The sequence below is a fragment of the Rhipicephalus sanguineus genome, chromosome 11, assembly GCF_013339695.2.
Source record: "Rhipicephalus sanguineus isolate Rsan-2018 chromosome 11, BIME_Rsan_1.4, whole genome shotgun sequence".
Taxonomy (NCBI): Eukaryota; Metazoa; Arthropoda; class Arachnida; order Ixodida; family Ixodidae; genus Rhipicephalus; species Rhipicephalus sanguineus.
This window is the reverse complement of record NC_051186.1, coordinates 144,970,633-144,993,678: the sequence shown is the minus strand read 5'-3', so window position 1 is coordinate 144,993,678 and position 23,046 is coordinate 144,970,633. Positions and strand designations below refer to the sequence as shown.

The 23,046-nt window shown below is 52.5% G+C and overlaps 1 protein-coding gene across 1 annotated transcript in view; it reads left to right on the top strand.

Annotated features, from left to right (window-relative positions):
• LOC119375472 (sulfate transporter) overlaps nucleotides 1-23,046 on the top strand; it is a 115,054-nt gene that overhangs the window by 66,081 nt on the left and 25,927 nt on the right. Inside the window, exon 10 of the mRNA XM_049411273.1 lies at nucleotides 1,562-1,675. Coding sequence (XP_049267230.1) covers nucleotides 1,562-1,675 — 114 coding nt within the window. The remainder of the gene's footprint in view (nucleotides 1-1,561; nucleotides 1,676-23,046) is intronic.

Here is a 23,046-nt window from a genome sequence, read left to right as displayed (position 1 = left end):
GACAAGGACAACGAAAACGAACATTCGCATGACTCCCCGCGTGCCTGTTCTTTGTAGAAGAAGAATAATAAGAAGGTTTAGGGAAGGGTTAAATGAAGGGGCAAGGAAGATGAAAAGGTCTCTTAGAGAGGAGCTATGGACCCCGGGAACTGTATTTTACATGGTGTCCGGTTTTCTTGCACATGTGTGCATACTGCTGAACAGTGTCTTCTGTCTATGTGGCCTAAAGTGAAACCAGCTTGCACTAAAAACAAGAAAGGGCGGAATGATAAATGAGGGAACACGAAAGTGGGCAGAAAAGCCGCGGTTGGGTCACGAAACCACTTCTTCGCAATACTCTTGCGACCCTTTGGCTAAGCGAGCAATCGTGGTGCCGTTTCATACCTGTCTATTTATCTAATATATATATATATATATATATATATATATATATATATATATATATATATATATATATATATATATATATATATATATATATATATATATATATATATATATTCACATGATGCCACGTGGTTTTGAAGGCGTAGAACATGAATTCAAGCAGGTAAAGCTCAAACACTTTATTGGCTGAACCTGCTCCCAGACCCCGCCACGGTGTGCTCTAGTGGTTATGGTGCTCGACTGCTGACCCGAAGGTCGCGGGATCGAATCCCGGTCGCGGCGGCTGCATTTTCGATGGAGGCGAAAATGTTTGAGGCCCGTGTACTTACATTTAGGTGCACGTTAAAGAACCCCAGGTGGTCGAAATTTCCGGAGCCCTCCACTACGGCGTCCCTCATAATCATATCGTGGTTTTGTGACGTTAAACCCCAGATATTATTATAACCTGCTCCCAGAACAAAGAAGTAACTCTAACAGTGCAACGATAGCGTTGAGTGCAATCGTCAGTCGTGAATAATCCGATCTTTGGTGGAGCTCGTCGCCTTTTGCACATACTGGCTCGAAGATTCCAGCGTTATGAATGACTACCGCGTTACTACATGCTCGACTACGTGCGTCGTGCTCGCAGTCTTGTCAGAAGAGACTCAAGTGCAAGCGCACGTGTCGGCACTATTACTATAAAACGTGGAATATCACTGTCCGTGACACTCCCCTGCGCAACCTCTGCGGTTACCTCATGAGCCTGCGAGTTCTATTCATTCTATTCATTAACTTCTACAGACTGCTTTCAATATGCTATGATCGAGTATATCAGAAAATATGGAAGTCTAATCTGTTGTAACTTAGAAATTAACTCATCAATTGGAACAGGATTTCAAGTTTTCTGAAACTAGAAATTCAACTTGGCTGTTTTTATGCAGACGAAGAAAATGAACTTACACCACTTTGCACAAATACATACACAATGATCAACCGAACGATCCGACCCAATGAATGAATCATTCAGTGAATGAACGTCGCTTCAAACAGTGTCATTTATTCCGGCTAACAGACCTGTAAATATGGTTGTTCCCCTACAGGAATCCTTCCGGTAAACTGTTACCTTTAGCACTTCCAAGACGTTAGAGGTTACTGAACAAATAATCCTCTTTCATGTATCTTCTTTTGTTCGCAGGAGATGCTTGCTTACGGATTGAGCAGCATAGTCGGTTCTTTCTTCATGTGCATACCCACAGGTTCGGCACTCGCCAGATCTGTTGTTCTCAAAGACGTCGGTGCCAAGACCCAGGTAAATACTTCCGTAGGCAATTCTGAACCCGCTGACATTTGCCTGTAGTCTCACCAGACACAAAGGAAACGTACTCCACAGGATCGGGCAGTTTGAGACAAGGCGCAGCAGGTTCGAGAGCTGTTTTACCTGTACCAACATGAGAATGCCCAGCTATCTGTATAACTTGTCTTTTAATATATATTTCTGTTGCCGAGCGTTCACGCTGCATCAAATGTCACCGCAATACGCTTGCTGTACCGTGCCTATGCAACGAACGTAAGCTTCCAAAACATATGACTGTGTAATTATTTAGGACGACGTGCCTCAACGCGACATCGCGGCGTTCGCACGTAAAACCGGAAAACCTAAATTAAGTAAGAGTAATGGGCACCTGAAATACATAACTTACCGAGTCTAGTCGTGTTTCTTTTATTCGCCGTGAACGCTTTCTGAGGGCCAATACAGTTTCGATATCAAGAGCAACCACCACTTACAAGGTAAATGTAACTGGTAGCCAAGCTTCCATAGAAGCCCATACGTTCAGAAAATGGCTGCTCATCAGCTGCTCATGGGGCTTAGCCCCATTTTTGTGAGGAGGGAGCACATCCGGCGGAACAAAAAATAGAGTGGATGTGACGCAATATCCGGCGAAAACGTGACGTCATTTTATTGGCACTAGCGCGAAATTCGACCTCAAAATAGATTTATTAGGCCCCTGATCGCTAAGGTCTCGCGCTACGACGAGCCGGCCAGTCCTTGGCGAATGCACTTGAAGCCAACGCTAGCTAAACTAATATCGACTCATGACTAAGCAGCGGTGTTTAAGTGTACCGCCATTTCATTTCTCTTGCTTTTAGCAGGAAACCTTATTCTTGGAGCTTTTATTCTGCGTTTCTGTCATCTTGCACAGCGGGATTGAAGTAAGAAGCAGCGTTCCTCTCATGTTTTTAGCGTTGCTTATTTGCTTTGCACATGCGCAGGGGCCTTTAAGAGCGCATTGCTCGTGTACTTCAGTTCTAACAAGAAGAAATGACGCCTGACCACGCCAAAATGATGACAATTCAGTTTTGTTCAATGGTCACACTAACGCAATTTTATCACGCCCTACACAATGAGCAGCAAGTGTCGCAATAAGCACAAAAAGTCCGTACACTACGTGCACTATGTTTTTCCTTATGTTCCGATAAATTAGCCTTAAGTGTAACGTATACAGGCATGCGAATTGTAGCGTGACAGGTAACTTGGCGATCTCCTCACTGATAAGAGGAAATATAGTAGACACCGCATATTCACGAAGGAAAATGGACAGCAGGAATACTGTTCCATGAAAATCCAGCAAGCACACTACTCCGAACAGTTGGGTCGGTGTCTTATCTAAAAGAGATGGGTCGCCAGGCGTACGGATCTTGCTATTGCATCTTTGAACAGCACACCGTTTCTGCGAGTACCGAGGAAAGCGTTCGGCGTTAAATGTTAGCCGCGTCGCCCCGTTGCCCGTTGAACACCGTAGCCAACACGTTCAGCAACGATGAAACGCACCTCGCAACTCCGCGCACAGCAAAAATAAAATTCTCACCACAGTAATTAAGAAAACGCATGCAAGTGCGAAACACCAGAACACGTCTGGGGGCGCGCCTTTTCATGCACCGAAAGGGCTGCACTGAAAAACAATGACGTGCGCCTCTCTTCAGGAGCGCTAAGAAAAAGATCTTTCGTAATAATTAAACACTGTCTTACATTCCTGGCACATTGCACCTAAATAATATTGTCCGGGATATAAATGTCATTTGAAAAACATAAAGGTTGCTTCGTCCTCGAATAAAACTTGGTTTTTCGCTACTAGTGTTTCTTCCCTCCAAACATAGTCGCGTTTCAATCGCAGCTCCCATCAACGTTTATAGAACTTGTTTCAGTTGCCAAACACCCCGCCTCCGCTGTACTCTGAAAGCGGCGCGCAACCGACTTCCGGTGCAGGTGGCGCTACTGCAGCAACAGGCTCTACGTAGCAGACGGCGAAGCGCGATTACGCGCGGCGGACAGCTGTGACTCTCAGCGCAAATATTGAATTGTTTATCAATAGAGTTGCGAAAATGACTTATTTTTTCGTTTATGTAATAGTGTTAAATAGCACGATTGTCAGCAACGATATTTGAGACTGGGTCTGCACGTGTTCTGTGTTACGCGAATGACAGCAGGCACCGTGAGCACGGCCGTCGCTGCTGCTCTCTTCATGTCATTGCTACAGACATTAGCCTTGCTCAATGGCTAAGTGCAGCATTGAAATACCAGTAGATTTGATTTCACAAACTTTTTTTGCCTGGCTACCAGAAGAGTCTGTAAATGTTCTCGTAGGTATTTAGAAACAAACAGGCCATTGCATAATTTCGTCCGAGGCTGGCGAGGGAATCTTTTCGTGCTGTCTTTCCTCTGACAGCCTTCGCCTTGCCCAATTACAGGTTTTACTGCAACTCTGATTTCTATGATATGTGGTGCCCAAGGAACGGAAAGAATACAGCGAAAAGCCGCTGCACATTATTCCGCTGTTGTTATTCATGTCAATATAAAGCAGTGTAGTAGCCACCGTAATTGTAGGGTGCGCTTGTAGAATTTCAGTCTCGCAAGCTCGTGATAAAGAAAGCTATCGATGTGTCACTCGATTAAAGTTGATCGCGATAAAGCGTGACCAGGATGAAATCTGTCGGTCATGACTGTCTCACTCGTGCAAGTTGCGGAAAGGAGCCACTCGCACTTGATATGAACTACGTTTAGACCGGCCGCGACTAGCTGAGATCGAAAATGGCTTTAACATGTACGATTCTGCCCCCAGCTTTCACGATATAATTCGCACTTAAGTGCCGAATGTTGCGTATGACTTAATCCTTCATAAAAATGCTTTTGAAATTTTCGAACACTTACTGCTTTTCTTTTTAAACAATTTTATTTTCTTGAAAGCATTAAACATTAAAATTGCAACCGTCATGTTCCAGCTTAATTGTATTTTTACTGTTTTGAAACGACACCCTTTCGACTAACCTTTGGCTTCAATGATGTCACCGAGATAACAGTGGTTAATACTGGCGTAGCCAGGAGGGGGGGGGGATCCGAAAATTTCAGTTTTGAAATCCGAAAATTTACAGTTTCGCTTGTGCTGCACGCACAAACATACATAAAGTATGATTGAACATCACCGCCCCCCCCCCTTTTTCCGAAAAAAATTTCTGGCTATGCTCCTGGTGTTTAAAGCTGTTCGGCTGCTGACCCGAAAGACGCAGGTTCGATCCAGGTCACTCGCGGCCTTCGCATTTCGATAGAGGCGAAATGCTAGGTGCCCGTCTACTGTGCCCGATAAGCAACACGAGGTTGTCGAATTAAATTATCGGAGCTCTCCATTACGGCATCTTTCATATAGCCTGAGTAGCCTTGGGATGCTAAACCCCATAAACCAATGAATAAACATTTCCCGCAATTATTGCTCACATGTACCTTGACTTTAATCAGCGGCGTAGACATATGGGTGCGTTCTGTATTTCTATACCCACCCTCCCCCCGGGAACTTAACTTCTCGCCAAGCCCCTGCTGCCAATAAATCAGCTTTCCCGAACTCGGTGCTTTGGAATTAGCTGAAAACTGTGATTAAAACCAATTATTGAAAGTGATAAGTGGTACATGTACATTTATAGAGTACAATAGTGCATGTCGAAAATGCGCATAAATCACGTGTTTAATTGAAATGTGTGCGGGTTACTTCAGTATTTACAATGATTACACATCAACCTCTGAAGATTTTCAGGAAAAACGAGGCATTTCGATACTGGCATTCGTGAGTCGCTCATTAATGATACTTGAGAAAACCAGCGAAAGAGACGCACACACGAAGGAAAGAATCACAACACCGCGCTGTACTTACAACTGACTTGAAAACCACACTGGCCTGAAACAACCAAAACAGCCAACACATGCGCCAAGCTCTCAGCAAAATACAAAGAAAAAAGGATAAAGCATCATAATTGCCCTAACTTAATGTTTGCTTCTGTTTTCGCGGGTTTTCTCAAGTTTAGTATGGCCTAGCAAGCAACACTTGTGATTAACTTTTGTCATTAACTTTTGATTTGTCTGGCAGCCTTTTATCCTGCCTGATCATGCTGAGCCCAAAAGTGCCGCGGTCATTTGTTGGTCATTTTGCCGCTGTGCAAAAGTAGTCTGGAAGTCTCCCAGGCATTAGGGCGCGCTTTGCGCAAGGCAGCGGCTACGTGCGCAAAAGAGTACTCACATAAAAATAACAAAAGAAGCGCGCGTATCATTGCCCCTCGCTGAAAAAGCATCGTCCCGATGCTTCAAACAGATAATATTATCTGGGGTTTTACGTCCCAAAATCACGATATGATAATAAGGGACGCCGTAGTGGAGGGCTCCGGAAGTTTCAACCGCCTGGGATTCCTTAACGTGCACCACAGGCCTCAATTTTCGCCTCCATCGAAAATGTAGCCGCCGCATGCTTCTGACAGAACATGGAAGGGAAAAACTGGATACGCAAATAAAGTACAATGATAAAGGAAAAAACAGAGTCCAAAGGTTCGCTAACGCGTATAAAACGGCTTAAGGCGCACGACATGGACGACATCAGGTCGTGCGCGGCGCCGCTTGGAGTTCGTGATGCCGTCCGAGGTGACGTCGTAGTCTAGAGCGCCGGGACGTCGACACACCTTGGCTGATATTCCACGGAGCGCCGTCGAAGATTGTAACGGCGGCTGTAGGTCGTCTGCTGATTCTTGATGCGTAGGCGGGCGAGTCGTCGGGCTTCTTCGGCGCGCTGAAGGCAGCCAGTCACGTCGAGGTTTTCTTCGTCGGTGAAGTTCAGTAGCATGGCGTCGAGCGTCGTTGCCGGGTTCCCTCCGTATACCGACTTGTATGGCGTCATCTGCGTCGTTTCTTGCACGGCCGTGTTGTACGCGAAGGTCACGTACTTTCTTTATTGTGAGGTATGAAAAAGAAAGAAAGAAAAGAAAAAAAAGAATAAAACCTCTGCCTGCACCATAATAATATAGCAGGCAATGCCAATGAGAAAAGAAAAATGAACAGGGGGGGAGGTGATTCTTAAAAGGAAGAAGGAAATGAAAAAGGAAATTGGGTGTGGAGTGCACGATAACTGTCTCTCAAGTGAGGACACCTCAACCGATACACTCACGGGGGATTAGGGATTAAAGGGACAGTGAGAGTGAAAAGAGTATGGTAAAAGAAGAAAAATAAAGATATGAGTGGGAAAAAAACAGTGAGGGGGTTGGGGGCGCAGGAGAACGGGCGTCCGAGTCACCGTGGTGAGCGGCTAGAAAATTCGTTCCACTAGGCCGGCATCCTCGAGAAAAGCGAGTAGGGCCGCAAGGGCTGATCGGCGACGGTGCACGTGGCCGGCGGGATGGAGCAAGTCCTGTAGGGTCGCACACGGCAGTCCGACGAGGCGGTACTTCATGGTGAGCCACTTCCGCGCAGTGTTGAGAGAAGGACAGTCAAACATTAGGTGGCACAGGGTTTCGATCGCGCCGCAATCGGTGCAGTTCGGTGCAGCGGCGCCGCGAAGACGATGCCTGCGTTCCGCGGGCCACACAGAACCGGTCCTCAAGGCAAGAAGAAGCGCGCGCTCGCGGCGAGTGAAACCAGTGGCTGGGATGGGAGGAGGGGGGTGTCCGGAGGCGACCCGTGCGTCAGGATGCTCGCGCACCAGCTCCCGGCGAAGGTTGTTGCGTGCCGAGTCGAACGAGCTGGCGTAATCCGTCAGCGAAGTCTCGGCGGAGTGTGCTCGTTTTGCGAGTTCGTCTGCAGCCTCGTTGCCCGCGATGCCGACGTGTGAAGGGAGCCACTGAAGGACCACATCACAGCCTCGTTCCTGGAGGGCCAGCAGGCTGAGAGCGGCACGCTGAGCAAGAAGGGGGCCTCGTTCCTCCCTCGCGAGCTGGCGGACGGCAGGTTTCGAGTCGCAGAAGATTGCTGTGCTCGTGACGGCCGGCGAATTGCGCAGGAGGTCTGCAGCCAGCTGGAGCCCGACTAGCTCAGCTGTTGTTGAGGATGCACAGTATCGCAAGCGGCACTGTCGTTCCGAGCTGAGCTGAGGGACTATGCAGGCGGCCGCGGCTGAGCGATCCTGCAGGACGGACCCATCGGTCAACACCTGCGTCCTCCCGGCCAGGTCCTCATACATCCGCGCCGCGGCCTCCTGAGCAATGGCACTGATGGGGGTGTGGCGTTTGGATCGAATGCCCGGCAGGTGCAAGTTCACTCGAATGGGCACTCGACGGTGAGGGGGTGGCCAGCGCGAAAGGCGTGCGGGGTCGTCAGCCACAACACCGTCGTACACGTCGATAAGTTGGCCGACACGTGAGTTTGGCACAGCACGTAACCGCGAGAGGAGGGGACCTGCATCAGGCGCTCGGTGGAGACGCTGCAAGTGGCACAATGCGCGCAGGTCCGCCGTGAGCGACGCAGGCCACGCACGAGCCTCCGCGAGGGTCTCGGCCACACGAGAGCCACGAGGCATTCCGTGACACATGCGGATGACTCGGCGGTGGTCCTGGTCGATCAGTCGCCACTGTGGCGCCTGGAGTTTGCAGATCGGCAGTGCGTAGTGGATGGCAGACAGAGCCATCGCCTCGTAGATGGTGCAGGCGAAGGCAGCGGGGCAGCCGTTGCCGCCTGCGAGTAGTTGGCGCACGGCCGATTCCACGCGACGCGTCGTCTGTCGTACACGTCGCACCGCCGGGAACCATCGGAGGCGATTGTCTATCGTCAGGCCGAGGTAGCGGACGTTGCTACTCCAAACTATTGGTGCACCATCCAGCTGAAGGCACGGAAGGCGTCGTCGGGCTTCAGCACGAGGGCGGACGACGAGGGCCTCGGTTTTCGGCGCCGAGATCGTGAGGCCGATGTTTCTCACGAAGGCGGCCACACATTGGAGGGCCTCTTGCATGCAAGCGCGCACCACCGAGCACTTTCGGGTCGGTCCACGCACATACAATGCGACGTCATCAGCGTACACCACTGCGCGAACAGGGAACACAGCCGTTTCTGGTAGGCACTTGACGAGCGGCGCGAGTACCAGATTAAACAAAAACGGGCTGAGGACGCTGCCCTGTGGACGCCACAGCTGACAGATCGCGGCGCACTTGTCGCCCCGCCCACGCGCACAGTAAACGTTCGGTCAGTGAGGAAGGCCCGAACGTAGTTCAAGAGTTTGCCCTCAACACCTAGCGCGCGCACAGCACTGAGGATAGACGAGTGGGGGAGCGAGTCGAACGCCGACTTTATGTCAAGGAGGAGTAGGATGGCCATTTCTCCATCGTGAAGGGCCTGCTCGAGGGTGCTCACGACTGCAGCAATGCAGTCGATGGTCGCGCGATGTGGCCGGAATCCAAACTGCTCTGGTGGGAAAGCGTTGCGCACCTCCGCGATCCACTGTAGCCGGTAAAGAGCCATCTCCTCCATAGTCTTGCCCGCCACAGAAGTGAGAGAGATGGGCCTGTATGACGTCACCGATCGCGGCGGTTTACCTTGTTTGAGGATAGGGATCACAGTCGCGGAACGCCATTCTTCCGGGAGGACAGCACTGGAGAAAACTCTGTTGAATGCATCCAACAAGAGTGGGCGCTGGGAGGCATCCAGGTTTCTCAACAGCTGATGAGTGATTTTGTCCGCTCCAGGGGCGCTGCGCTTGCGCTTTCTGAGGAGAACCCGTTCCAGTTCGTAGAGGGAGAAGTCCTCCTTGCAGAGAGAGCGAATGTCAGCTGAGGTGATGGGATCCACGGGGGGGGAGCGGGGGTGCGGCGTTTGTCGTGACACCGCCAGCGCTCCCCGCTCTAGGAGGGGAAGGAGGCGCGAAAGAGGCGGCAAGCAGTTCAGCAAGCTCCCTTTCAGTGATGCCCTGCGCAACGGCTATGGCGAGCACTGGGTAGCGCGACACTTTCGGGTTTATCAGGACGCGCATGATGTGCCAGCTGCGGCGACGTCCTCGTGGATCACTCAGAGAGGAACAGACGCCCGTCCAGCTGCGGTCGCGTAGCCGCTGGGCGTGCCGCCGGCACACAGCGTCGAGTCGGTTGTACCCTGTCCATGCGCCGGAGACCGAGGAGCGCAGCGCCCGCCTCTGTGCTCGTTGGCGCACTGCGCAGAGGTTGAGCAGCTTGATGTCATGGCAGGGCGTGCCGGCGGGAACAACACAGCGTGTTGTGGCACGCTCAGCACAGTCCGCGATGCGCGAAAAGAAATCATCACTGCTCTGCACGCTCGCGCACAGGTCACGGAAAAGTGGCCACCATACAACACTGTATTCACGAACAGCACCACGGCTGGGGTGGCACGGGAGGAGTGTGATCGGGTAGTGATCAGAACCAGCAGTGTCAGCGTGGCGTTTCCACTCGTAGGAGCAGCGTTCTGACACCAGCGCCAGGTCAATCACTGTCGAGGCCGCACTGCGACGGATGAAGGTGGGTTCCCCGGAGTTTAGTACGAGGAGTCCCACCGAACTGATCGCGTCGCATAGGTCCCTACCGCGCGCATCCGTGGTACGGCAACCCCAGCTGACGTGGTGCGCGTTGAAGTCTCCCACAGTACGTGGTCACGCGCGAGCACGGCGACAAGGCGTGGCACAAACGCGCAGCTGGCCGCGACGACTGGGCGCACATAAACACTCGCGACAGAAGTGTCCACGCCGTCCACACGGACCGTGGCAGCAACGCACTCACTCGTCGCACAGCATAAATGTTCTGTGGGGACAAGCGCATGAGCGAGTGTGTCACGAATGTACAAACCGGCGCGTGGCTTCCCGGGCGGGTGGGCGGTGTCACAGCACGGCGCACTATTGCACTCAGCCAGCGCACACTGCGTGGAACTGCTGTAGCCGATGTAGCCGGGCAGCGAAACATCCTCCACGCGAACATACGTCTCCTGCAAAGCAAGGACGTCATAGTCGCGCAGGGGAAGGATCGCTGCGAGCTCTGCTTGTCGGCGACGCAGTGAACGGCAGTTCCACTGCAGTATGCGTGGCCTAGACTCGTGTCGATCACTCGCCATCATTTGTTAACGCAAGGTGGGTGGCCAGCGCTGCAGCACAGAGCGGGCGAACGGGGCAGCCGGGAGGGAGAAAATCCATAGCGGCTGTCAGCGCTGCCGAGAGCACAGCGATCACAGAGTTTCTCTTGTCTGTGGCGGTTTGTGAGTTCTTTGCAGACGGAAGACCAGCGGCCGCCGCGTACGAAAAGTTCTCGCGAACCAGGGGGTGGGCACGGGACATGGTGGTAGAGCCGGGTGTTACTGGGTCTCCTGTATTCTGTCCACGCGCGATAGCGAGCGCCTGACGGCGCGAGATTGGGAGCGACGATTCGGCGCGCACTTCCAACAAGCGCCGCTCTTCCTGCCAACGAGGGCAGCGGGGCTCGGTAGCGGGGTGAGCTGCGCCACAATAGAAGCACCTCGTCTTCTTCGCGGTGCACTCACCGAGGGAGTGCGGTCCGCCACAACGCACACATCGCCGCTCAGACGTGCACGTTACGTCCGTGTGCCCATAGCGTCCGCAGAGCTCACACTGGGTTGGTCGTGGACGGCGAGCACGCACGGGCCGGCGCTGTTTGAAAAGTTCCACATCAGGGGGAGCCTTGTTGCCGGCGAAGCGCACAATAACGTGGCGACCAGAGCGAGAGCACTGAAGGACAGGTAACCGTGACGCGATGTTGGCACGGATCGAATCCTCGTCTAGCGCGCGGTCGACGTTATAGATGACGCCGCTGCAGGTGTTCGTCGACGCCTGCTTCGCGCGCACAGCAATGCCGCAGATGTCAGCCACAGCGAGCAGGGGGTCGAGTGGAGTTCCGGCGGTGACATCGACCGCGACGACGTTGCGACTGAAATTTACGCGGGCGCGACTGACGCCCTCCAGAGGAGCCAAATAGGAGGCGATGGCTTCCTGTGTGGCTGTTCGGAAAGTTTCTCTCCTCACAGCCGGTCTGTAAAGTACCGTCTCCAGCTGGGTGCCGGGGCTTGTGTGCCGTGGGGGCCGGGGGCGTGGGTTGCTGGCAGCGGGCTTCTCAGCACGCTGAGACCGACGCCCGGTGTTGATGGGAACACTTGGTGCGCAAAGCTCTGTAGCGCTCGGGGCCCCAGTGGGGGAGAGGGCGGGGAACTCTTCAGCCGTCAGCTGTCCCAGCACGCGGCTGGCGCGAGGGAGTGGGGAGGAGGGCACGCCATTCAGGGACTCCTTTCCCTCAAGAATGGGCAATGGCTCGCCTGACCTTGCTGTGCACGTGTGAGCGGGAGCTGGGTTCCCTGGAGTCAGCTGTGCTTCCTCCGTGACGTCAGCAAAGGGGGAAAGGGGCCTGGTGGGCGCTCGTGTGGCTTCATTCAGCGAAGCTGATGAGGCAGTGATTTCTTCGCTCCCCCCTGCGATGGGAGGGGAAGGGTTTTTGTTTGACAAGGGGCATTGTCCCTCCTGGTTCCCCTCTGGAATGCCAATGCGGTCGTTACCCTCCTGATCCACCGTGACTTGCTCGCTGGAAACTGCCTCGGCGTTAAAATGGCCGATTTGGGAGGGAGGACGAGCCAAGATGGCAGCAGCGTCTTTCTCGACTGTGGAGGGAACGGCGCCCGTGGAGTTGAAGGGGCCGGGGCTGGATGGCGGTTCGGGCGCCTGGTTCGTGGAGCCTGGCAGAACAGTGGCGGGTCGTTTGTACCAGCGTGGCTGAGCAAGACTCTTGCGAACCTTACGAGGACGGCGGCGAGGTGACAGCGATTTTTTGGCGTCATCTTGCCGGAGGAGGTTGTTTGCCTCCCGAAGAAGTTCAAACGCTCGAGAGCGCCTAGAGCTACAGCTCATGGTGATTTCCGACAGGGAGCTTGGCGGAAAGTTGTCGTCCATCACAAGGAGTGTCGAGGGACAGGGAGGGAATCGGCTGGTGGGGCGTAATAAAAAAATATGATATAAAAGAAAAGGCCGATCAAAAAAAAAAAAGGTTAGGCGGACCTACATCGCCCTACTTAATCCCCAATGAGGGCTGGACCCGGGAGAGCAGAATAGATAAGTAAATCAAATGATAGAGGGGGTACGGAGATCATAACTGTGGATGAAAAATTAAACAAAAAATAAAAGGAGAAAATGAAAAACTCAGGAGCTAGAAAAACGCGTGCGACCGCGACCGCGACAGTATTGGCAGAGCCAAGTTAAATTTTGGAGGGGAAGGAGAACGGGACCCCAACCCAGAGTAGCGGACAAAAAAAAAACTACTGTTCATGTTACATTGATTTCTTGCTGCTAACATGTGTCAGAGTTTAATCTTCGGTGCTGAATCTTGAAAGTGGTAGCTCTTCAGTCTTGTCTTCGTGGAATCTTCCTTGTCTTGTTTCCTTGGGGGCAGGCTGTTGATTTTTGGTTTAACTTCTACTGATTAAGTGCTCTGTAAAATGATGAAATTTTGATTACTGACCCCCCCCCACCCCTCACCACGGTAGAATGTGACTTGATTACGTGTCAGTAGTAGATGCGGAGAATATATCTAAGTTGAATTAATCTTGAATTCTTGTTTTTCATTTTTTTTATTACATTAGTGATATCTAGTGGTTGAAAGTGTGAGAAAATGGTGCGGCGCTTACATATTCTGTGGTTGACTATATATTGTCACGTGGTCGTGACGTCGACGAAGAAAGCAGTCGGCGTTTGCAGAATGAAACTGTTTATTTGGCCGAACTTGTGGCCGGGAAAATGAGAACTAGGACTACAGCAATACACGCTGTACAATGATAGCGGCGAACAGGGCGTCGTCCGTCGATCAACTGACAAGCGGCGAAGTGCGTCGGCTTTTATACAGGTGCTATCGAACTTTCCAGCGATATCGCTGTTGGCGGCGTTATCCCTCGACAAAGATGGAACATTCTCGTGCGGCGCGCAATCTTAACGGATTGTTCCAAAACGATCGCGAAGCTTCCTACACATCACGGCGAGGCCTGCGCAGCGCGTTGCCCACAGTCTTTGTGGGTGAAGCTTCAACTCATGAAATATGAGACTTGCGGCAATGCCCCCCTCTGAAAAAGCATCGTCCCGATGCTTAAAAACAGAACATGAATACATGCAATACTAAAGAAAACTAATAAAGAAAGCAAACATTAGAGTCCTCAGGTGCGTTAACGAGCATAGTACGGTTTAAGGCGCACCACATGCACGACCTCGGGTCGAGCTCGGCGCCTCTGAGAGTTCGTGATGCCGTCGGGGGCAACCTCGTAGTCGAGTGCGCCGAGACGTCGAAGTACCCTGTACGGTCCGAAGTATCGTCGAAGAAGCTTCTCGCTTAGTCCGCGTCGTCGTATTGGCGTCCAGACCCAGACACGGTCGCCGGGCTGGTACTCGACGAAGCGTCGTCGAAGATTGTAGCGACGGCTGTCGGTGTGCTGCTGGGTCTTGATGCGCAGGCGGGCCAGCTGTCGAGCTTCTTCGGCACGTTGTAAGTAAGCGGCGGCGTCGACATTTTCTTCGTCGGTGACGTTGGGTAGCATGGCGTCGAGCGTCGTCGCCGGGCTCCTTCCGTAGACCAACTTGTACGGCGTCATCTGCGTCGTTTCTTGGACGGCCGTGTTGTAAGCGAAGGTCACGTACGGAAGGACGGCGTCCCACGTCTTGTGCTCAACGTCGACGTACATGGCGAGCATGTCGGCGATGGTCTTATTTAGACGCTCGGTGAGGCCATTGGTCTGCGGGTGGTAGGCGGTGGTGCGGCGGTGGCTCGTCTCGCTGTATTTTAAGATCGCCTGAGTTAGGTCCGCTGTAAAGGCGGTACCTCTGTCTGTGATGAGGACCTCTGGGGCGCCATGACGCAAGACGATGTTCTCCACGAAGAACTTGGCTACCTCGGCGGCACTGCCTTTGGGCAATGCCTTTGTCTCGGCGTAGCGGGTGAGGTAGTCAGTTGCTACGACGATCCACTTGTTGCCGGAAGTCGACGTCGGGAACGGCCCCAGTAGGTCCATCCCGATTTGCTGGAACGGCCTGTGAGGTGGTTCGATTGGCTGCAGAAGTCCCGCTGGCCTAGTCGGCGGTGTCTTCCGTCGCTGGCAATCTCGGCAAGTCTTGACGTAGTGGGCGACGTCGGCAGCAAGGCGTGGCCAGTAGTACGTTTCCTGTATTCTGGCGAGCGTGCGGGAAACACCGAGGTGTCCAGCCGTCGGGTCGTCGTGTAGGGCCTGGAGGACTTCTGGTCGCAATGATGAGGGCACGACAAGAAGATAGTCCGTTCGAAGTGGCGAGAAGTTCTTTTTCAGGAGAACGCCGTTCCGTAAGAAAAACGACGACAGTCCTCGCTTGAATACCTTCGGAACAACGGCGGTCTTGCACTGGAGGTACTCCATAAGGCCCCCCAGTTCCGCGTCGGCTCGTTGCATTTCGGCGAAGTCGTCGGCACTTATAGTTCCGAGGAAGCAGTCATCGTCGTCGTCTTGCGGCGGCGCGTCGACGGGGGCACGAGCGAGGCAGTCGGCGTCAGAGTGTTTTCGTCCGGACTTGTACACGACGGTAATGTCGAATTCTTGAAGCCTCAGACTCCATCGTGCGAGACGACCTGAAGGGTCCTTCAAGTTAGCTAGCCAACATAAGGCGTGATGGTCACTGACAACTTTGAAGGGCCTGCCATAGAGGTAGGGGCGAAACTTTGACGTAGCCCAGATGATGGCGAGGCATTCCCTTTCTGTTGTGGAATAGTTGGCTTCTGCCTTGGATAATGACCGGCTAGCATAACTGATAACCCTTTCAAGCCCGTCCGTCTTTTGCACAAGGACGGCACCGAGTCCTACGCTGCTTGCGTCGGTGTGTATTTCAGTATCGGCGCAATCGTCGAAATGCGCAAGTATGGGTGGCGTCTGCAGGCGTCGTTTAAGTTCCTCAAATGCTTGCACTTGCTCCGGTTCCCACCTGAATTCCACGTTATTCTTTGTGAGAAGTGTGAGTGGTTCGGCGATGCGTGAAAAGTTTTTGACGAAGCGTCTGTAATAGGCGCATAAGCCGAGAAATCGGCGGACGGCCTTCTTGTCGGTGGGAGGCGCGAAGTCGGCGATGGCCGCTGTTTTCCGCGGGTCTGGGCGCACTCCAGACTTGCTGATCACATGACCGAGAAACCGAGATCACATGACCGAGGAGCTCGTCGTATGCGAATCGGCACTTTTCTGGCTTCAGGGTCAGTCCAGAGGTCTTGATTGCTTGAAGTACTGCCTCAAGCCGCCGGAGATGCTCGTCGAAGGTCGAGGAAAACACGACGACGTCGTCCAAATACACAAGGCACGTCTGCCACTTCAATCCAGCCAGTACGGTGTCCATGATGCGCTGGAACGTCGCAGGTGCCGCGCAAAGACCGAAAGGCATGACCTTGAACTCAAAGAGGCCGTCGGGTGTTATAAAAGCGGTCTTTTCTCGGTCTCTTTCATCTACTTCGACCTGCCAATAGCCGGTCTTGAGGTCCATCGACGAAAAGTACGTTGCGTTGTGAAGTCGATCCAGGGTGTCGTCTATCCGTGGGAGGGGGTACACGTCCTTCTTCGTGATTTTATTCAGGCGCCGATAATCAACGCAGAAGCGCAGTGTCCCGTCCTTCTTCTTCACTAATACCACGGGTGACGCCCACGGACTCTTTGAAGGCTGGATGATATCGTCGCGTAGCATTTCGTCGACTTGTTTCTTTATGGCCTCACGTTCTCGCGTCGAAACTCTGTAGGGGCTCTGTCGGAGTGGTCGAGAATTTTCTTCTGTTATAATGCGGTGCTTAGCAAGGGGCGTTTGTCGGACCCGCGAGGACGACGAGAAACAGTGCTTGTATTGCAGGAGCAGGGTTTTGAGCTGGTCTTGCTTGACCTTCGGAAGGCTCGGGTTGACGTCAAAATCCGGTTCAGGACCTCTATTCGTCGAAGCATGTTCGGCAGCATCGAAGAGGGCGAAAGCATCGCTGGCGGCTACACATTCGTCGATGTAGGCAACCGTCGTACCCATGTTGAGGTGCCTATATTCGTGGCTGAAGTTTGTCAGCAGTACCTTTGCTTTACCGTCATGCAGCTCGGCGATACCTCTTGCGACGCAAATTTGACGATTCAGGAGTAGTTGCTGATCGCCATCGATTACGCCTTCAAGGTTTGCAGGTTTTTCAGTGCCGACGGAAATAATGACGCTGGAGCGCGGCGGAATGGTCACCTGCTCTTCTATCACATTCAGTGCATGGTTCCCTGGCGTCGGGTGGGGCGGGAGCGCTTTGTCTGAGGTTAGTGTTATCGACTCAGACCTCAGGTCGATAACGGCGCCGTGGTCACTTAGGAAGTCCATTCCGAGTATCACATCCCTGGAGCAGTTTTGTAGGATTACAAAGCTCGCAGGATAAGTGTGGTTATTGATGGTGACTCTCGCCGTGCAGACACCAATCGGTGTTATCAGGTGGCCTCCAGCTGTCCGGATTTCGGGTCCACTCCAAGCGGTCTTTACTTTCTTCAGCTTGGTGGCTAATGGCCCACTGACGACGGAATAGTCGGCTCCGGTGTCGACGAGAGCTGTGATGCTGTGGCCGTCGATAAGGACATCGAGGTCGCTAGTTCGTCGTCTTGCGTTGCGGTTAGGTCGTGGCGTCGGATCACGGCTTCGTCGATTTGTCCCGCTGTTTCTACGTTGCGTCGTCAGGTTTTCTTCGGGCCGCGAAGTTTCGTCGTGAGGGCTCCGTCCGGTTTGCGTCGTGTTCTGAAGGTCTCGTCGCGTTGTCGTCGTCGGCGGCCGCGGAGGATCTTCGGCATTTCGTCGTACAGCAACCGCACCTCCATCGGTTGCTGCCCTTAGTTTCCCGGATACGGGCTAGGCGACCGGCCCCGGTTTGGGCCAGTGTACTGCCGGCGGTGCGGTGACATGTAGCGGCCGGGCGACGGCGAACGGGAAGCTCGTCGTTCTTCCCACTGTGTTCCGGTGAGGTAGTCGTCGATGTCGCGAGGCCGTTCGCCTGGCTGCGGGCGCGGCGCGTTAACGGCGAATCCGCGTAGCCCCATCTGTCGATACTGGCATCGGCGGTATGTGTGGCCGGCTTCCCCGCAGTGATAGCAGAGCGGCCGGTTGTCAGGGGCACGCCAAACGTCGGTCTTTCGGGGGGCGCAGCGTTGTCCTGTCGGCGGGCGGTATGGCGTCGGTGGTGGTGGCGGCGGTGCCTGGCGGCGGAACTGCTGCGGCGACGCGGCGTCTTGACGTGGGCGAGGGGGTGGGGCGTTGCGTCGGGCTGCAGCAGCATAGCTCATGGCTTCCGGCTGTGCCTGCGGTGCTTCGGGAATTCCAAGCGATTGCCGGACTTCCTCGCGGACAACGTCGGCGATTGAATGCACTTGATGCTGCGGCGAAGGTAACAGTTTGCGCAGCTCTTCCCGCACAATCGCTCTGATGGTGTCACGCAGGTAATCAGACTGCAGCGCCTGAACCTCCCCGTAGGTCGTCGTAGGAATGCGGCGGTTGTACTGCCTAGTGCGGATTTCTAGTGCCTTTTCGATTGTGGTGGCCTCTGAAAGGAATTCCGAGACCGTCTTCGGCGGGTTGCGCACAAGTCCGGCGAAGAGTTCTTCCTTCACTCCCCGCATCAGGAAGCGAACTTTCTTTTCTTCGGACATGGCTGGATCGGCATGGCGGAATAGTCGAGTCATTTCTTCGGTGTACAGTCCGACGTTTTCATTGGGGAGCTGTACACGGGTCTCGAGAAGGGTTTCAGCCCTTTCTTTCCGGATGACGCTCGTGAAGGTGTTGAGAAATCCGGTGCGGAAGAGGTCCCATGATATTAGCGTGGACTCTCGATTCTCGAACCAGGTCCTTGCGCCATCTTGAAGGGCGAAGTAGACATGGCGTAGCTTCTCGTCGCAGTCCCAGTTGTTGAACGTGGAGACTCGGTCGTATGCCTCCAGCCAGCTTTCTGGATCCTCGCATGGTGATCCGCGGAAAGTCGGCGGCTCCCTCGGTTGATGCATGACGACCGTTGTAGGCGCCACAGCGGTTGTCATTGTGGCTGTTGTCTTCTTCGTTGTGATCCTGGTCTTGTCCGGTAGGGGTCCGTATTGTGGGGGTAGTCCTTCCAGTCTGCGGCTGGCTCGACTGCCGCTGATGGTGTCGGTGTCTTCTTCGCGACGTGGGCTGGGTTCAAGGCTTGTCGGGGGCGTCCGGAACATGAACGAGCAGCACCTCCACCAGATGTCACGTGGTCGTGACGTCGACGAAGAAAGCAGTCGGCGTTTGCAGAATGAAACTGTTTATTTGGCCGAACTTGTGGCCGGGAAAATGAGAACTAGGACTACAGCAATACACGCTGTACAATGATAGCGGCGAACAGGGCGTCGTCCGTCGATCAACTGACAAGCGGCGAAGTGCGTCGGCTTTTATACAGGTGCTATCGAACTTTCCAGCGATATCGCTGTTGGCGGCGTTATCCCTCGACAAAGATGGAACATTCTCGTGCGGCGCGCAATCTTAACGGATTGTTCCAAAACGATCGCGAAGCTTCCTACACATCACGGCGAGGCCTGCGCAGCGCGTTGCCCACAGTCTTTGTGGGTGAAGCTTCAACTCATGAAATATGAGACTTGCGGCAATATATATATATATATATATATATATATTGCAGGAGGACTGCATCCCACGTCTTGTGTTCGACGACGACATACATGGCCAGCATGTCAGCGATGGTATTATTTAGACGCTAGGTGAGGCCATTGCTCTGTGGGCGGTAGGCGGTGGTCCGGCGGTGGCTTGTCTGGCTGTATCTCAAGATCCCCTGAGTTAGGTCCACGTTAAAAGCCGTACCTCGGCCGGCGGTGAGGACCTCTGGGGCTCATTGACGCAGGACGATGTCCTCAACGAAGAACTTGGCCGCCTCGGCGACACTGCCTCTTGTCTCGGCGAATAAAAGGACTGTTTCTCGCCGTCATCGCGGGTCCGACAAACGCCCCTTGCTAAGCACCGTATCATAACGGAAGAAAATGCACGACCACTCCGTCAGAGTTTCTACCGGGTTTCGACGCGAGAACAGGAGGCCGTTAAGAAACAAGTCGAGGAAATGTTGCGCGGCGACATCATCCAGCCGTCCAAGAGGCCGTGGGCGTCTCCCTTAGTGTTAGTGAGGAAGAAAGATGGGACACTACGTTTCTGCGTCGATTATCGTCGCCTGAAAAAAAATCACGAAGAAGGACGTGTACACTCTTCCACGGGTAGAAGACGCCCTGGATCGACGCCACAAAGCGAAGTATTTTTCGTCGATGGACCTCAAGACCGGCTACTGGGAAATGGCAATCGACGAGAGAGACTGAGAAAACACGGCCTTTATAACACCAGACGGCCTGTTCGAGTTCAAGGTTATGCTCTTTGGTTTTGCTCGGCACCTGCGACTGTCCCTCGCTACGTAAAGACATGCCAAGACTGTCAGCGACAGAAGACACTGCCGACAAGACCAGCAGGCTTTCTTGAGCCCATCGAACCTCCTCGCCGACCATTGCAGCAAATCGGGATGGACCTACTGGGGCAGTTTTCAACGTCGACTTCTGGAAATAAATGAATCGTCGTAGCTACTGACTACATAACGCGCTACGCCGAAACAAGGGCTCTGCCCAAAGGCTGTGCCGCCGAGGTAGCGAAGTTCTTCGTTTGGAACATCGTCCTTCGTCTTGGCGCCCCAGATGTCCTTATCACCGACAGAGGTATGGCCTTTACTGCTGAATTAACTCAGGCGATCTTGGGATACAGTCAGACAAACCACCGCCGGAGCACCGCCTATCACCAACGGACCAATGGGCTCACCGAGCGTCTAAATAAGACCATCGCCGACATGCTGGCCATGTATGCCGACGTCGAGCACAAGACGTGGGATTGCATCCTTCCGTCCGTGACCTACGAGCGGCTACGTCTGCAACGGACTAGTTATATAAAAATAACAAAAGAAGCCCGCGTGGCATTATGTCATGAAATGAATGTGCCGTGGTTTATTTACTGTACCTGACAACACTCCTAGACACATGAAAAATATTTTTCATACTTGCTGGAGATAGCAAGTTGTTGTTCTAATGTGCAGGGATAGCCGAACAGGTGAGAGACGATAGTGGGGTGTCGCACTTAATAAAAAACTTACCCTAGTGGAATTTGCAAAAACAGCGGAACTGAGGTTGTCCTGTGTTTTTCTTGTGACTTCCGCTTCGTCCGCAACCGAGGCAATTAGGCCACCTACGGGTGTATCTGGGAACCGGTTCGTGATCAGCGCGGACGCTCATCTGGCATCAGGCCCAGCCATAGAACAGCTCCGTTGTTAAAAACTTGTGATCCATTCCACTCGCCGAAGGTGGATGATTAGCGAAGCTGTTTAGCGCACGGCACAGAGATGACACATAAGAGGTTATTTTGGTATCGAAGGTCACGTTGTGAACGTGCCAGTCAACTTTCAAACCACTGTGCAGTGTAGGCCGTGGCACATCGACGATGACACCCCCATCGAGGCTATCAGCAGGCTTCACCACATTACACAATGTAGGAAAGCCAGCTTACAAAGACCTAGCTTCGCCCATGTCGTTAAATGCGGCTTCTCTTTTAAACACTTATGCATTGCTGGGGAAACATTTTCCTGGGGGCATTTCAAGTCCTTTTATATGAAAATATGATGGCCTTCGGACATTCGGTTATTATTTTATATTATTCGCTGCTGCTCCGAGACGCTCGCTGGCTCCGGTGATATTCGTATTCCTGTTGCGGTTCCCTTCTTCTTTGACATCGTAGGCTGTTTGCTCTTCCAGAGCCCTAACCACCGGTTTCCGTATATATATATATATATATATATATATATATATATATATATATATATATATATATATATATATATATATATATATATATATATATATATATATATATATATATATATATATATATATATATAGACACGAACACACACACAAGCAACACGAGATTATGCTTCTGGGCCTTTACAGTTTTTGGACGACGCATTTGCCAGTGGCTCACGCTGACGTTAAGGCGAGATCAACCAGAGAGAACTTTACAGTTAGTGTTCGTTTATATACTTGAAGTTTCTGGATCATAACAGAGTCGCCTATCTTGATGTTTTTGATGACTCGGCTAAGCTGAAGGAATTTTAATGCAGCATGCAAGTCAAAGTACGTGACGTGTTTTACTGGTATTCATTTATGATAATGTATTACCAAGACTGAATGAAATGGGGTGTGTAGCCAAGTGGTTGAGACACTCGGGTTAAAACCCCAGCACTGGTAACAAACTTTTTCCACTCTAATGCAATATTTTCTTCCGCCACTCCATGGAGGGCGCCGGGGATTGCACTTTAATTTTTCAGAATTCCTCAATACACATGAGTCCTTCGACTGCGCCCCATCGAGCATTAAGCGTTTTTAGACGCCATGAAATCCCGGATCCTAGCCATCTTCGTGGCAAAATGTTCTAACTAGAGACCGGATTTTAGTAAATGCCTATTTTGTTCCTTGTATTCCTGTCGCCCCATTTTGATATATGAGCATGAATTAGAGGTTAAGAAGTACTTTTATAGTGTTTTTATAATGCCTATGTCATGATTATATTGACATGGGTAGAAAACAAAGGGAAGAGGAAGAAGTAACATAAAAGAAGGCGTTCCAGTTAAAGAAATATAAGAGAAAGAAAGAAAAAGAAAAATACATATTGAAGACGGAATTAAGAAAAGGAGCATCATCATCATCAAAAGAACCTGAGGAAGAAGAAGCAAGAAAGGGGCACGAGAGGCGACGTGACGTGGCCGGGATGAGCCAGTCTCCTTAAGGAAAACAAACAAACAAACAAACAAACAAACAAACAAACGTGGCCGGGAGAGGACAGAGAACGCTAGGAACGAGAAGATGCGTGGGCGAGCGGTAGCAGCGGCCTGACGTGCGACCCGAGACGGCTAGCAGTGGACCTGGGAAGGACGTACCCCAGCCTTCTCAGCAACGTCCTGTGAGCTGCGGGAGCACGGCCAAGAGTAGAGCTCGGGCACAACGACGTCATCCCCGGGAAGACACGCCAGACTACCTACGGCTACGCCCCGTAGGCCACGCACCAGAGTGGACGAGCGGTACAGCCGCTGCGGAGAGCTGACTTCGACGTCGTTCCCGAACTACATCGGGGGTACAGCTGACGGACGTACACCAGCGACGCTGCGAACATCGCTGACGCGACGAGTCGTACGACGTGACCCCGAAGCAGCAGCTACGTCAATGCAACGCACTTGTGCCTAACTGTAAATATTGTGGAATGACGGTTTATTAACAAAGTACTGAAGACTTGTGCAGTCGAAGTAGCGCCGGTTCAACAGGGACGCAGATCACGCGCACAGCAGCAGCCGACCGAGCGT